The 15,595-nt window shown below is 43.3% G+C and overlaps 1 protein-coding gene across 1 annotated transcript in view; it reads right to left on the reverse strand.

Moving 5' to 3' along the window:
• Positions 1-953: 953 nt before the first annotated feature.
• Positions 954-15,595, reverse strand: part of AFF2 (AF4/FMR2 family member 2) — an 877,713-nt gene continuing 863,071 nt past the window's right edge. The window contains exon 21 of the mRNA XM_033945510.1: positions 954-1,377. Within this exon, the coding sequence (XP_033801401.1) occupies positions 1,256-1,377 (122 nt within the window). The 3' untranslated portion in view covers positions 954-1,255. The remainder of the gene's footprint in view (positions 1,378-15,595) is intronic.

Below are 15,595 nucleotides of genomic sequence, written 5' to 3' on the forward strand. Positions count from 1 at the left end.
CGCGTGCATGCACGTGATGTCACCGTCTTGCATCCTCGAAAGCTCAGATGCCCTCCCGATGCAGCTCCCAGCTGGAAGTGCCGGGTTTTTGAAAAGCCGTCAATCCGGACGTCTGGTAACCTTATATATTAACATGCACTAACTAGTTAGCTTAGGAATACCACGTGAGTCTTTACTGCCTACAAAATGGGTGAGAATAAGTGCAGTATTTTTTTTTAAATGACCATGCATGGCCATTAAAATAAAAAAAAAAAAATAGAACATTGGCAATTTTATGGCTGCAGTAAAAATAGCCTTAGCACGCAGGGAAAACCTGTGCAAGGGCGTGCTAAGGCCAGCTTTTGCCGCAGCTTAGTAAATGGACTCCTAAGATTATAGAAATCTAGCAGTCGTGCACATGAATGCTGAATCATCAATGTGAAAGGAAAAAGGCTTAGATTAGCTCAGTATATGACAATTTTGTGGTTGCACTAAACCATAGAACTGAAGCTGAAGACAGCAGCCAAGTGGGTATGCTCCAACCTTTGCCAGCAGTACATTTTGCTGATTCAAAAAGCATCTGTAAGGTTGGTTGGAAGATATTTTTTGGAACACCTCCTGGGAAATGACAGAGGAACAGAGTTCTGGGTTTGCATGAAGCATGCATGAGGCTCTTTCTATAGTGCAGCTCAAGTAAATAGCTTCCAAACCGGCCTGAATATCTTTTCTACAGCATGAGAACAAAGGACAGGCTGAATGTCTCTGGAAACCCAGCCATTTACATGGCTCAGGAATGCTGCAAAATTTCAATCTATCTATACTTTACAATAAATAATACAAAATACTTATGCAAAAAACAAAAAAAAAAAAACCCAACACATTCAGGTTCATGATCAAAGGAGACAGCTGGAGTTAGATCATTTCTATTAACTTATCTCAGAAGGATCCTTCATGCACTGAAGAATATTTGTCTCCTCGGTGTGGAATCCGTATCTTCACAGATTGTTGTATTTTCCTTGATTACGTAGGAATGGCAGGACCACGAGATGAAAGACATAGAAGACTTGACAATGTATGTTACCAAATATGTTGCTCAGAAGCCATGATTTCCATTGATGATAACTCACATGTCAAAATACCCCCCCAAAAACCCAAAAGGCATAAAAATGAAATGGAAATAATAAAGTTGCAGAAATGTGTGGACTTCCACCAGCGATCGTCTTTGTGTGCTGGCAGAGGTAGAGCAATGCGGATGATGTGAAAGAGAAAGCAGTCACTACAACAAGTGAGCCTCAATACGGAGCCAGTGAAGTCCTTGCCGAGCGTAACGAACCAGGTTGGCCATACTGCTGTGTTGCGTTAATGGTCCCATTACCGAGTCCAGTTCTTGAAAGAATTCTAGAAGACGTGAGATGAAAACAAATTCACATGTTAGAAAAGTGGGGGTTTTTTTTTTTCCTGTTCAAGACCACGGCCGTGCAATTTGCATTTCGACAGTGGCAAGCCCTGAGTGAAATCTTTTAATGACTTTCAGACATTCATTGGAGGGAGCACAGCTGTTGAAAACATTTCTAAGAATAAAGCAGGGCAGACATGCAGGTACTGTTATATACATTCAGTCTGTACATACATAGATTTATCTGAGATGAGTGGCAATTTTCATAAGGGTGGGGCTCGGGAGGTGTTTACATTTATGCATATACTGCTAAAAATACACGTGTACGCATTGGGGTGTAACCAGCCCTCTGATTTTAGGAGGAATGGGGGGCAGGGGTGGGCAGTAGGAGGAGGAGGCAACAACGCATTCCCTCTCTTCCCCTCCCGGCGTATTAAAAATACCTTTGCTGGTGATGATGCTGAGACCCCACCAGCCACAGAAATTCACTGTCAAGCCGCTCCTTTCTTCCTCTTCCTGCAGCAGGAATTGGCAGTTACCAGATCTTCTAGTGTAGAAACCAAGACTCATGGCCCCAGCCTGTTTGCCTTACACCCCACAAAACCTCATCTTTCTTCTCCGACCTCCGAGCATGCGCGTGATGTCATCCGCGCATGCACAGAGGACCTCCAGATGTGGCTGGAGGTTGGGGCTTTCCAAAACCCAGACAAACTACTGGGTTTTGGAAAGTCCGTCCGGGCACCCAGACAGTCCTCTAAAAAGCGGACATGTCTGGGCTTTCCTGGACGTCTGGGAACCCTAAGCCTAGAGCTGTTGATTCCAGAATCCCCCCCCCCAAGCATTCTTAGTTCTTGTGTGAACTGAGCATGCACGAGGAGTCTTGGTGTCAGCAGTTGGAGGTACACCACAGACTTCCTGTTTCCTACAGCAGCAAGAGGAGAAGGGGAGTGGCTCACTGTCAGATTTCTTTGGCTGGAGGGGAATCACAAAGCCCTGACAGCCATTTAATGGGTGCTGCAAGTTTGGAGGGAGCCTCAGCCCAAAGTTGGGGGGGGGGGGCTCCCCAAGGCCCATTCATAGCTAGGCCACTGATATGCATGCAAAACAACAGAAAATTTGCTGATATGAAAAGCATAAAGAAATGTAAATGCTTAATTCGCTGTGGTAAATTTCAAAGTAGAAGCACGAGTGCACTTTCACTTTGATGATTTCACAAAAGCCCACAAGAGAACAGTCTATGTACATTTTTAAAAATAAGCCCCACTAACCATAGCAAAGTGTTCCTGGGAATATGTCATTTTAGTTTATAATTTATTTGCATATTCTGTACTGCCTTATGTGTTGAGCAGGTCAAGGCGGTGTACAGATTGAAAAAAAAAAAAGCTGGGACAAGAACTCTGTTTGCAGATAGGATAGGTTAATACAAGCAGTCACATTCAACCCTTAAGACAGAGCACAGCATCGTACAAGATTAATCAGTCAGAAAAGGTGCTTTTAGTGCCATGAGTTGAGCACTCTGCTATATTGCCTGGAAGTATCCTGTGAATATACTGTTCTGCCTAGGGCAGTGGTCTCAAACTCAAACCCTTTGCAGGGCCACTTTTTGGATTTGTAGGGACTTGGAGGGCTTCAGAAAAAATAGTTAATGTCTTATTAAAGAAATGACAATTCTGCATGAGGTAAAACTCTTTATAGTTTATAAATGGTGCTGTAGAGGGTTAATTCCACAACAGTGAATCCACGTGGTACCTATTCTATATAGGAAAATATGTGCCTAATGTATAGAATATTAGCGTTAACAGGTGAAATACGTATAATTCAGGCACAAGCAGTAATGCCAGTCATAGAGCTGGCTTAAGTGTTATAACTTATAACAGATTCTGAGTTAGACACAGAAAGGCTGGGAATGCTTGGAATGGCTTCCCAGTGGAGATGGTGGAGACAAAAGTTGTATCTGAATTCAAGAAAGCTTGGGACAAGTGTGTTGGATCTCTAAGGGGGGGGGGGGGAGAGAAGATGAATGGATAAGCAGCCATATGGTTTTTATCTGACTTCATTTTTCTGTTTCCCTGTGTATACCTATCTGTAGAAAGCAAGCTAGGTAACAAACGCATTTATATATACAACTAGTCTTATAGCCCGTTACATTAACGGATGCTAGAATATATGTGTGTGTGTGTCTGTCTTTATTTCTTTCTCTCTCTCTCTCCTTAGCCGCTTTCTTTCTTTCGGCCTTTCTTTTTCCTTGGCTGTCCATCACCATCCCTTGCCTGCTCCCCCTGTCCATTCTCCCTTCCTTTTACCTCCCCTGTGTCCACCACCACCCCTTCACTGCTCTCCTTATGCAGCAGCAGTCCTTCTCCCTTTGTTTTACCTCCCCCCTGTCCAGCAGCACCTCTTTCCTTCTCCCCATGTCCATTAGGCCTCCGTTCCTTTTTCTTCACCCTCCCCTGTCCATCAGCACCTCTTTCCTTCTCCCCCCTGTCCAGCAGTAGGCATCCCTTCCTTTTTCTCCCCCCTCCTCCTTCTTATCCCTATGATACACTTACCTTGCTCTGCCCCTGATCAGAGGTTCCCAACAGCCGCCCAATTGCACCCATTGGAAAAGTTCCCTCCGCTGCATCCCGCACCCCTCCTGACACGACTCCCGCTGTCTTTCTTTCTGTCTGTCTCTGTCCCTGGCCCCCTTTGTCTGTCTGTCTTTCTGTGTATCTCCCTGCCCCTGTGTCTTTCTTCTTTTCTTTCTGTCTCCTTTTCTCCCTCGGTCTGTCTGTCCGAAGCAACATTCCCTCCCCCTCCATTTCCCTCCCCCACCAGTTCCCTGTGCACCTGCCCTGTGTCTTTCTTCTTTTCTTTCTGTCTCCCTTCCTCCCTCTGTCTGTCTGTCCAAAGCAGCGTTCCCTCCCCCTCCATTTCCCTCCCCCACACCAGTTCCCTGTGCAGCAGCATTAGCGTTTCCTCTACCCCCCTTTCCCTTTCCGCGATCCCGACTATAAATGCGGTCCCGAGTCCTTTGCCGACCCCCCTTCCCTTCCCGCGAGCCCGACTACAAACCTGGCAATTCAAGCAGCATGTGCAGCAGTCTTCACACGCTGCTTCGGGTCCTTCTACTGCCCTGATGTACTCTGGCACGTCCCTGATGACATCATCAGATACACGGCAGAGCACATCAGGGCAGGGAGGGTGGACAGGGTACAGACCCTGGCAAGTAGTGAGGGGGGCTGGGTTCAGAGTCTTGCAGGGAGGGGGGCTGGCTGCATAGCTTGGAAGGGCAGGGAGGGAAGGGGGCTTGGTGCAGAGCCTGGTAGGGTAGGGGGCTGGGTTCAGGGCTTTGCAGGGCAAGGAGGGAAGGGGGCTGGGTGCAGAACCTGGCAAGTAGTGAGGGGGACTGGGTGCAGAACCTGGCATGGAGGGGGACTGAGTGCAGAGCATGGCAGGGGATGGCGTGAGGGAGGGGACACTGGGTGCAGATCCTGGCAGGTCATGGCCCTTGAATATTAAACCCCCATCTTATATTTGAGTCAACCATTTTTCCTCCTTTTTGGGGGGAAAATGGGGGTCTCGACTTATATTTGGATTGACTTATATTCGAGTATATACGGTACATATATAACATTATCCTAAACATGTATGTAATTGGTGCAAAGCACACGTAAGTTAGGTGCTGGCATTTACACCTGCTTTTAGCAGGCATAAGTACGGTGTCAAAAAGTTAGCTATCGGATCTGCACTGAACGTTATTTTATAAAAGGCATACTCTCTTTAGAGCATAAGTTTCAGGCTTCAAGCCTATTATTTAATATACTGCCCATCAAAGGACATCTGAGAGGTTCACAAAATCATAAACTAATGCAGAAGAAAATTCTAGTTAGGTTGAGGAGAATAAGGGTGAATTCGGATAAAGGGTTCAAAAGGGGAGAGATAGAACTACAATATAAAACAGGAAAAAGGGACATTAATGTGAAGGGGAGGAAAATGTGTCTTCTGATGGCAGGCCCCCAGAGCATCCATTCAATAATGGAGAGGAAAAAAACAGAAGATAATTAAATAAGCACATACTACACGTAATAAAGAGAATCAGAGATTCAGGGATCCTTTTACTAAGGTGCTTTAGGGCCTTAATGAGCGGAAGAGCGCACACTAAATTGCCACGCACGCTAGACCTTAACGCCAGCATTGGGCTGGCGTTATTCTAGAAGCGTACCGCGTGGTGTAATGTGTGGTAATTTTGTGCGTGTGTTAAAAACGCTAGTGCACCTTAGGTAAAAAGGAGCCCTCAGTTAAAGGCATCTCTAAAGAAAAAGATTTTGCACGTAGCCTTGAATTTATTCAAGGCTCAATTTTTTTCGGCACACAGTTTTGGAACCATTTATTGAATTCCCCCCTCCCCCCCCTTTAGCTTGCAAAGTTGAACATACTAGTTATAGAATAGTGGTAGTGACATGCATATGAGGAAAGACTAAAAAGATTAGGGCTCTCTAGCTTGGAAAAGAGACGGTTGAGGGGAGATATATGATTGAAGTCTATAAAATCCTGAGTGGTGTAGAACGGGTACAAGTGGATCGATTTTTTACTGCATCAAGATTTACAAAGACTAGGGGGACACTCAATGAAGTTCCAGGGAAATACTTTTAAAACCAATGGAAGAAAATATTTTTTCATTCAGAGAATAGTTAAGCTCTAGAATGCGTTGCCAGAGGATATGGTAAGAGCAGTTAATGTAGCTGGTTTTAAAAAAAGGTTTGCACAAATTCCTGGAGGAAAAGTCCATAGTCTGCCATGAGATGGTAGCATGGAATGCTGCTACTATTTGGGTTTTTGCCAGGTACCTGTGACTTGGTTTTGCCTCCGCGAAGACGGGATACTGGGCTAGATGGACCATTGGTCTGACCCAGTAAGGCTATTCTTATGTTCTTATCTTAATTGATGTTAACGGGGAAAAAATGCTATTTGTACACATGATACGTATGTGTGTTTTGTTGTAGCCCATCAAAGATATCAGACTGAGAGGGATACAAAGCTGGAAAATAAATATATAATTGGCTAGAATTGCTGTTAATTGGCACTAATTAACAGTTATTCATGTAACTGCCATTAGTTGATATTCTAAAAAAAAAAAAAAAAAAATGCATGCAAAATGCCTAGTGCAGAACTGCAAGGGGGCATGGACCTGAGAGGGGCGTGACTAATCCATGCACGCATGGATTATAGGCTACTAACAGTTACTTGCCTAACTGCCTACACTTAAGTGTGAACATTTCTGCCAGCCATTGAGCTAAAAGTTAGATGCGGAACTGCGGACTTATGCTAGGATTCGATAAAAGCAATTGTGCATGCAACTGAATGATTTAGAATTTGCGCTTAGCATGCATCATCCCGGCGCCTAATGTTCCATGACCTAAAAGAGAATTAAGTTTGTCTGTGTGCCAACTTTATATTCTGTGCAATTTCATGAGTCCACTTGAGCATATAGAACACTCTTCTACACATTCAAGACCCTTATAAAATTACCCGAGCAAAGCGTCAATGCAATTTGCAACTACAGGGGCTGTTGAGAATTTTCCCCTTAAAGGAAATTGTACAGAAAATTCCTTTTTTTAATACTTCCATTAGCAAGATCTAGCACTCTAGAATAAAATACATTTTATGAGAAACACTTTTTTTTTAAAAAAAATAATCTACCAGATAACATGAAAAGCTTTGATAAATAACCGTTCATGTTGAATAAGCACAACTGAGACCCGTTTTAGTCTTGGAGACTGCAATGGTATGCACGACATAGAATAATTGAGGCAGTAGGGTTGTTCAATGATTTTGTTCCTGCTGATCAAACCATTAAAAACCCCCCCCAGTACAGTCAAACCTTGGTTTGCGAGCATAATTCGTTCCAGAAGCATGCTTGTAATCCAAAGCATATCAGAGCAAATTTTCCCATAGGAACTAATGAGAACTCAGATGATTCGTTCCACAACCCCAAAACTTTAATACAAAATACTATACGTACTTGTATTGCAAAACCTCACTCGTTTAGAACAGTCACTACATTCCATGGCGTCAGAGAGAGAACCATCGGCTCAGTTGTGATGTGTGTATACTGTATGTACTTGTACTGCAAGACCTTGCTTGTATATCAAGTTAAAATTTAATCAAATGTTTTGCTTGTCTTGCAAAACGCTTGCAAACCAAGTTACAGCGGTACTTTGGTTTACAAGCATAATTCGTTCCAGAAGCATGCTCGTAAACCAAATTACTCGTATATCAAAGCGAGTTTCCCCATAGAAAGTAAGGGAAACTCGCTTGATTCGTTCCCCCCCCCCGAGGCCAGTGGCATTGCTCTACCTCCCCCCCCCCGAGGCCAGTGGCACTGCTCTAACCCCCCCCCGCGAACCGGCATTGCTCCCCTCCCCCGCTCACAAAGGCCCCCCCGCGTGATCCGCCACCCACCTCGATCGGAATCCTCCCCCGCTCGAATCGCCCCCTCCTCCGCCGCGATCCGATATCCTCCCCATACCCATCACCCACCCGAACGCATCACTTACCCCCCATTGACACCCGGCACCAAGGCACAGGACATGCCGGTGCTGGTGCCCGAAGATCTCTCATCCTTTTTGCTGGGCCTTGACCATCTGCGCATGCTCAAGGCCTTAGTTCCTGCTCTCTCCGAGATTCTCGGAGATCTCGAGAATCTCGGAGAGAGCAGGAACTAAGGCCTTGAGCATGCGCAGATGCTCAAGGCCCAGCAAAAAGGATGAGAGATCTTCGGGCACCGGCAACGGCATATCCTGTGCCTTGGTGCCGGATGCCAGTTGGGGGGGGTAAGTGATACGTTCGGGTGGGTGATGGGTACGGAGGATATCGGATCGCGGCGGGGGGCTGGGGGCGACGAGAGCGGAGGGGTGCCGGATAGCAGGGGGGAGGTGCTCGTACATCGAGGTAAGCTCGGTTTGCGAGGCACCAATATTGCGAATGTTTTGCTCGTTTTGCGAAACACTCGCAAACTGGTACACTCGTAAACCGAGGTACCACTGTACTTGCAATCCAAGGTTTTACTGTAGTTATCTCCTGCATAGACTATTGCAATGCCCTTTACAAGGGCATAACAAAAAAAAGAAATATGACGCCTTCAGATCGTTCAAAAGACCGCTGTGAAAATCATATTTAATGCATGAAAATTCGACCATGTTTCTCCCTTACTGTACAAAGCACATTGGCTTCCAGTAGAACACAGAATTAGTTACAAAATCCTGCTATTAACATTTAAAACTCGTCAAAATAATCAACCTGAATTTATAGACAGACTCCTTCTTCCCCAGAACTCCTCCAGAACTCTTCGTTCCATGACACTCGGTTCCATCCCTCAAGCTTATAAACACAATGAAAACGAGTATTTTTACCGTGACTGCTCCCTCCCTTTGGAATCCCTTTTCGAACTATCTACAGGTAGAATCTTCTTTAAGGGCTCCTTTTACAAAGGCGCGCTAGGGCCTTAATGCGCGGCGATTTAGCACGTGCTAGCCGCTGCCGCCCCCTTTCGAGCAGGCGGTAGATTTTCGGCTAGCGCGCGCTAATCCGGCGTGTGCGTTAAAAACGCTCGCGCACCTTTGTAAAAGGAGCCCTAAATCAATTTTAAACAAAGTTAAAAACATTTTTATTTGCCGATGCCTTTGAAACCCAACCGTCCTTGTGAGGGCAAAACATGCTGTTCTCCACCGCAGCGACCCTTCCTAGTGCACTTTCCTCAATTGTTCTCTCTTTCTCTATAATATTGTGGTTCCAACCTTTTTTTCCTGTTTGTCCTTGGAAAGTAGAGGGGGAAGGGGGTTCGGAGAAGCTAGAGGAGTGGGCATAGAAGTAGGGGAGCTATATAGAAACTATGGGCTAGATTCACAAACCTGCCCAATCCGGCAGGTCCGATGAATTCTCGAAGCCCCAATATGCAGATGGGGCGATCGGAGGAACGCCCCCATCTGTCTTCCCGGATCGCTCGATAGCGATCCCAACTCATGTGCAGACCATGTGTAGATGGTCTGCGTAGGCGCTGGACCTCGGGGCCGGCATAGATTTAAAAAAAAAAATCAAAATCATTTTATTGGAGTCTGTGGTTTTGGAGCCTGTGGTTTTAACCCGCTTAAGCCCGCGGGTTAAACCACGGGTTTGCAGTGCGGGGAAGGGAGGCAGGCACATTCGGGGATGCAGGATAGGGGCTGACAGGGCAGAGAGCAGGGCGGCAGAAGGCAGGGCAGCCGGAAAGGGCTTCAGCGACTGGTCGGTATTGCAGGGTTTTGTTTAGTAAATCGCTTTCCTGCCTACTTTGCATGCTGTTGCCCTCATTTGCATGTGCGGATCGGAGGATGGTCAGCAGAGAGGTAAGTGAATCGGGCCGGGGTCGCAAACCGATCGGTACACGATCGATTTGCTTTGTGAATCTAGCCCTAAGACAGTTAATTGGCAAAGACTTGAGTCTTCAGGATTTTTCTGAATGTGGTGTAGTTTGTCTTTCCCTGATAACTACCCCTAAAGATGTCTACCAATTTAAAATTTGTATTATAGTCAATATTTGTTTTTACTAATATTGTACACTGCCTAGAAGTCTGATTAGGCGGTATAAGAAATTTTAAATACACTTGAAGCTTGACTGTTAGTCATTTTGGAAGTGTTTTAAATGCACACTGCGCTGTAGCATTCAACAGATGGTTCTATATCATATATTATAATGTATGAAATATTTCACTATTTCAAAGCAAGCTCTTAATAGTGGCAATCATTTTAGAAGCCTTATCTGTGTTCTAGACATGCAGAAACTGGCATTTAGATAGGTATATTGCATACACATCTAAATCCTAGCTTTAGAAAGCCAGAATACTCAAGTCCAAATGATGATTATGTGCATATGGCAAGAAGGTATATAGTTTGGGTGGGACTAGACTGGTGCAGTACCGGCTTTATGTCGATGATATTCAGTTTGATTTTTCAGTTCCTGAATCTATTTCTGATACATTTTCGTTTCTGGCATTATGTCTGAATACTATTAAATCCTGGCTTTCAGACACTAAATTACGTTTGAATCCATCCAAAACTCAGGATTTATTGCTCTCTGGGAGATCAAATCTTCAATTTCCTGCAACTTTTTCTTATGAGAATACTGAAGTTCCCATTTTAGGAGAACTGAAATATTTGGGAGTACTTCTCGATTCTTCACTATCAATGAAACTGCATCTCAAATTGGTTATTCAGAAGATATTTTTGAAGTTGAAATCGCTACGACCTTTGAAAGGACTGATGAGCCCGCCTAATTTTCAAGCATATACAGTATATACCTGTTTTTTGATTACCGTAACTCATTGTTGATTTGCCTAAAAAAGATTTAAGAGCTTTGCAAATAGCTCAAAATGCTGCTGCTTGTTTGATCTCAGGAAGTCCTTTGTATAGCCACATTACTCCAGTTCTTCAGCAATTTCATTGGCATATTCATTTTTTAATTATAACGCTAATTTTTAAAATTCTTTATGAACAACAACCACTTTGTCCGGCTGCAACCCTAAAAGTTCATGTGCCAGAACATCCCCGTCGTTCAAGTAATCGGGATTTTAGCAAATTAGATTGGAGATGTATAGGGACTCGATCTTTATGGTCGTGGGACCTCAGTTATGGAACTCCCTTCCAAAGGAATCAAGAAAGATTGAGTCCCTGAATTCATTTAGAAAACGTTTTAAAGTATATCTGTTTCCTCAGGCATATTTATGAATTAAAACAGAAATTTTAGACATTGTTCAGGTTTTTGAATACTGTATGCCTTGAAGAGTAGCATGTTTTAATGTTATATCTATTCTATGCATGTGTTTATTGTAAACTGCTTAGATTTGTAGTACCGGTATATAAGAAATTTTTAAATAAATAAATTCCTCATTTCAGAAGAGGAATACAGATTTATGGCCATTTACATGAATGCTGAGATTTATATCTGCTCCTAAAGATACTGGAACAGGCTGCCTGAATCAATACGTCGTGCTCCATCCCTAGCAGGATTCAAAGCCAAGCTAAAGGCCCACTTTTTTGAAACTGTTTTCAACTCTAACTCCCATTCACTGCTGTCAGATTCCTATACCCACTGTATCATTTTCTCTACCATAATCTCCCCAAACCTGAAATGTCCTGTCTAAATTAGATTGTAAGGTCTTCTGAGCAGGGACTGTCTATTATATGTTTTGTTTTGTTTTTGTTTTTTTTAATATTCTTTATTCATTTTCAAAATTACATTAAGTGTAAAATATATTCATTCACAGTAACAATAAATATATCACTTATAAACAATCATTGGTACATTATATAAATTTTATCCCTTCCCCTTTCCCATCCCTCCCATCCATATCTTCCATTATTATATAATATATGTAATAAGAAAAATACCCCCCTCCCTATATCCTGAACTGATAATTAAAAGGGAAATAATTTTACTTAATCCTTACAATATTTTGTTAATGGTTTCCACACATCCTGAAATTTCTTAAAGTATCCCCTTTGTAAAGCAATAAATCTTTCCATTTTATAGATATGGCATAAAGAATGCCACCAAAATGTACAGCGCTGTGTGCGCCTGTCAGCGCTATAGAAATAATAAATAGTCGTAGTAGCAGTAGAGAAAGCAGCACTCCACTGCAGGGATTAGAGGTGGTCACTTCCTTAGCCCCTCAATGACCCCTTCAAAAACAATTCTGGCAAAGGATACCTAGCGCTCTGTCTAGTGGAAAAGTATGCACCATGATTTGATGGCATGCACTCCGCCAGTGGGTGTGCACAGGGACAAAATTTGGGGAAGCTCGGGTGGGGAGTAAGAGCAAGATTATTTTTTAATCTTCTGTTGTGGTCCAGGTACTAGAAAAAAAACCCCAAAGCACCTGATTCTGGTTATTATACTTACTGCAGTATTTTATACTAGTATTTAAGCCCGTTACATTAACGGGTGCTAGAATAGATGTGTGTGTCTTTATTTCTTTTTCTCTCTCTCCTCTTGACCGCTTTCTGTCTCTCTCTTTCCTCGGCTGTCAACCATTACCCCTTGCCTGTTCCACCTGTCCAGCAGTAGGCCTTCTCCCTTCCTTTTACCTACCCCTGTCCAGCAGCACTCCTTACCTGCTCCCCCTGTCCCTCTTCCCTGCTCCCCCTGTCCAGCTTCTTCCCTGCTCCGCAGTCATTATTCCCTGCTCCCCCTGTCCAGCAGCACTTCTTACCTGCTCCCCCGTTCCTCTTCCCTGCTCCCCTGTTCCTCTTCCCTGCTCTGTCTGTCCAGCAGCACTCCTTCTTTTCTCCCCCTGACCCTCTTCCCTGCTCCCCCTGCCCAGCAGCATTCCTTACCTGTGTCTCTCTTTCTCCTTAGTGTTTTGTTATTTTTTTAAATCTGTCTCTTTAGCCCCCTGTCCTTCTGTGAGTGTCTGTGTGTCTCTGTCGTTGTGCACTGTTGTTTGTTTGTTTTTTAAAATCGATGTTTAGCTCCTGATCCCCTCTGTTTCCATGGCAAGCATGTTCGCGGATGTGAGGGCCGTTTTGTGGTGCCGGATCTGGCGGCGCCGTGTAGGTCGGAAGACGGGCCTCAGCATTTTGTAGGTCCGGGTCTGGCGTCGCCGTGTAGGGCGAAAGCGGGAGGCGGGGCCTCAGCACCGGCCGGGCGGCTCGCGCCACTGGCCCCCAGTAGCTCGAGGCCGGCGGCGGACATGGCTTGCGTTGCATGGTGGAGGAGGAACATTGGTGACGTACAACCCGCGCATGCGCACTAAAAAAAATGCGACAGCTCAGGGAACACGATTTTTTTAGTGCGCATGCGCGTCCTACCATTTTATTATATTAGATACCATGCTTCACTAAAAACACTGGAATGATTTAGAATCAAACATTCAGATCAAGGAAAATAGAAAGCAGAAAGGAGAGCTTTGAGGTCCTGCTATAGATCACCATCTCCAACACAATGGAGGCACTTGCTCTCTGAAAATTTCTGAAAATAGTAGGCCTTAGGACTTGCTTTAAATCTAGTCAGGAAACTCTCCTTCCACAGATATTTTGGATCTGAATTCCAAAATAGTAGGGGCTTATATGTAAAACGAAGAATTGTCCAAGTAATGGAGAATTCTAGACCATGGTGGAATGAATAAAAAAACAACAATTGCCATCCAGGGAAAGTGACATATTCAAAAGGCAATTCAGAATCAATATACAGTAAAAAATTGGATTGCAAGTAACTTGGTTTGCAAGTGTTTTGCAAGACAAGCAAAACATTTGATTAAATTTTAACTTGATATACAAGCAAGGTCTTGCAATACAAGTACAAACAGTATACACACATCCCAACTGAGCCGATGGTTCTTCTCTCTCTGACGCTGCAAGAGCGTAGTGACTGTTCTAAACGAGCAAAGTCTGGCAATATGAGTACATACAGTATACACGTGTCACATCATCACAACTGAGCCGATGGTTCTTTTCTCTCTGACGCTCCGGGAGTTTAGTGACTGTTCTAAATGAGTGAGGTCTTGCAATACGAGTTTTTGGGTTGTGGAGCGAATCGTCTGAGTTTCCATTATTTCTTATGGGGAAATTCGCTTTGATATACGAGTGCTTGGATTATAAGCATGCCTCTGGAACGAATTATGCTCGCAAACCAAGGTTTGACTGTATTATAAAGTGCTGCAAGCTGGCTTTTCTTAATTGTCTTGAAAGCAGACATAAGTAGTTTGAACTTTATCCTATAGGCTACCACCAGTCAGGAATTTAGTTTGAGAAGGAAAAAAAACATGGCTGACTGATCTGAGATTTGAAATAGGTAAATAGCGGTGTTCTAATTTGAAGTCTCTAGGATGAAACAGCAAAATGGAACAACCGGTTTTAATGCACTGTAGTACACTGGCTTTTTCATTAGAATTGCTAAAAGTCTCTGGTACAAGCAGAGGGGAATAGCTGTAATAAAAAAAAAAGTTAAATAATTCAGAAAATAACAGAATAAAAAAATGAATTTGGTTAATCGCCTGAATATTCAACTTTAACCTGTGTATACTGAAAAGGTCATAGGTAATATTTAGTGTTGAATTAATGTCAGAGCTAGCAAGATATTTAACACACTAGATACAGTGCTAATTGCAGGATTAACAAAACTAATTCTAGTATCAAAGCTCCAAGTATATTACCAGTGAAAAACATTTAACGAAGAATGGCGATAGATTAATGTTGTGAATAAATTGAAAAAGATAAGAAAAGGAAGAGTTAGATTAGCAAGTGTCTATTTATAATATATTGGTGCAGGTCAATAGCAGCTGCTGTGGTCAGCTTTTTATTTTTATTTATTTTTTGTTAAATTAGCTACAGTTGTAAAAAAAAACAAAAACCCCAAAAACCAACAACCCTATCCAGCCATTGCAATTACCTGGATAGAGGCTTAGTCAGTGCCAGAATTTATCTAGACATCAGGGATTTCAGTCCTCTATTGAAATAACATAAGGCAGCTTGTTTGATGCCCTAAGTTGTCCAGATAAGATATTTATTTATTTATTCCATTTGTGCGTCACCCAGATAGTGAATTGAATGTCCCTGAGACTACCCTGGCACTTTGCGGATAATGTCAGAAGCACTATCCATATACTTCCTCTGAATATTTATAATTTTCTTTTTTATTCATAAAAGTTTGGAATGACCTTCCTTCTGTATTTATTTATTTATTCTGTTTTCTATACCGTTCTCCCAGGGGAGCTCAGAACGGTTTACATGAATTTATTCAGGTAATCAAGCACTTTTCCTTGACTGTCCCGGTGGGCTCACAAGGGGGCAAGGAGGGGGGGATTAAGTGACTTGCTCAGGGTCACAAGAAGCAGCGTGGGTGCTGAGGCTGTCGCTTTAACCACTACACCATTCTAGAAATCAAAATGTAGTAAAAGTGAGCCAAGTCTAGGACAATCAAGCCATTGTGACATCACTGATGAGGTTGTCTCTTAGACATTGTTGGAATGAGACATTATGATGTCACAGTACCAGCTCTGGTTATCAGAGGCTGAAACTTTTGACATTATTTATTTATTCTGTTTTCTACTGTATACTGTTATCCCAGGGGAGCTCAGAATAGTTTACATGAATTTATTCAGGTACTCAAGCATTTTCCCCTGTCTGTCCCAGTGGGCTCACAATCTATCTCATGTGCCTGGGGCAATGGGGGGGATTAAGTGACTTGCCCAGAGTCACAAGGAG

Source organism: Geotrypetes seraphini, chromosome 5 (genome assembly GCF_902459505.1).
Source record: "Geotrypetes seraphini chromosome 5, aGeoSer1.1, whole genome shotgun sequence".
NCBI lineage: Eukaryota > Metazoa > Chordata > Amphibia > Gymnophiona > Dermophiidae > Geotrypetes > Geotrypetes seraphini.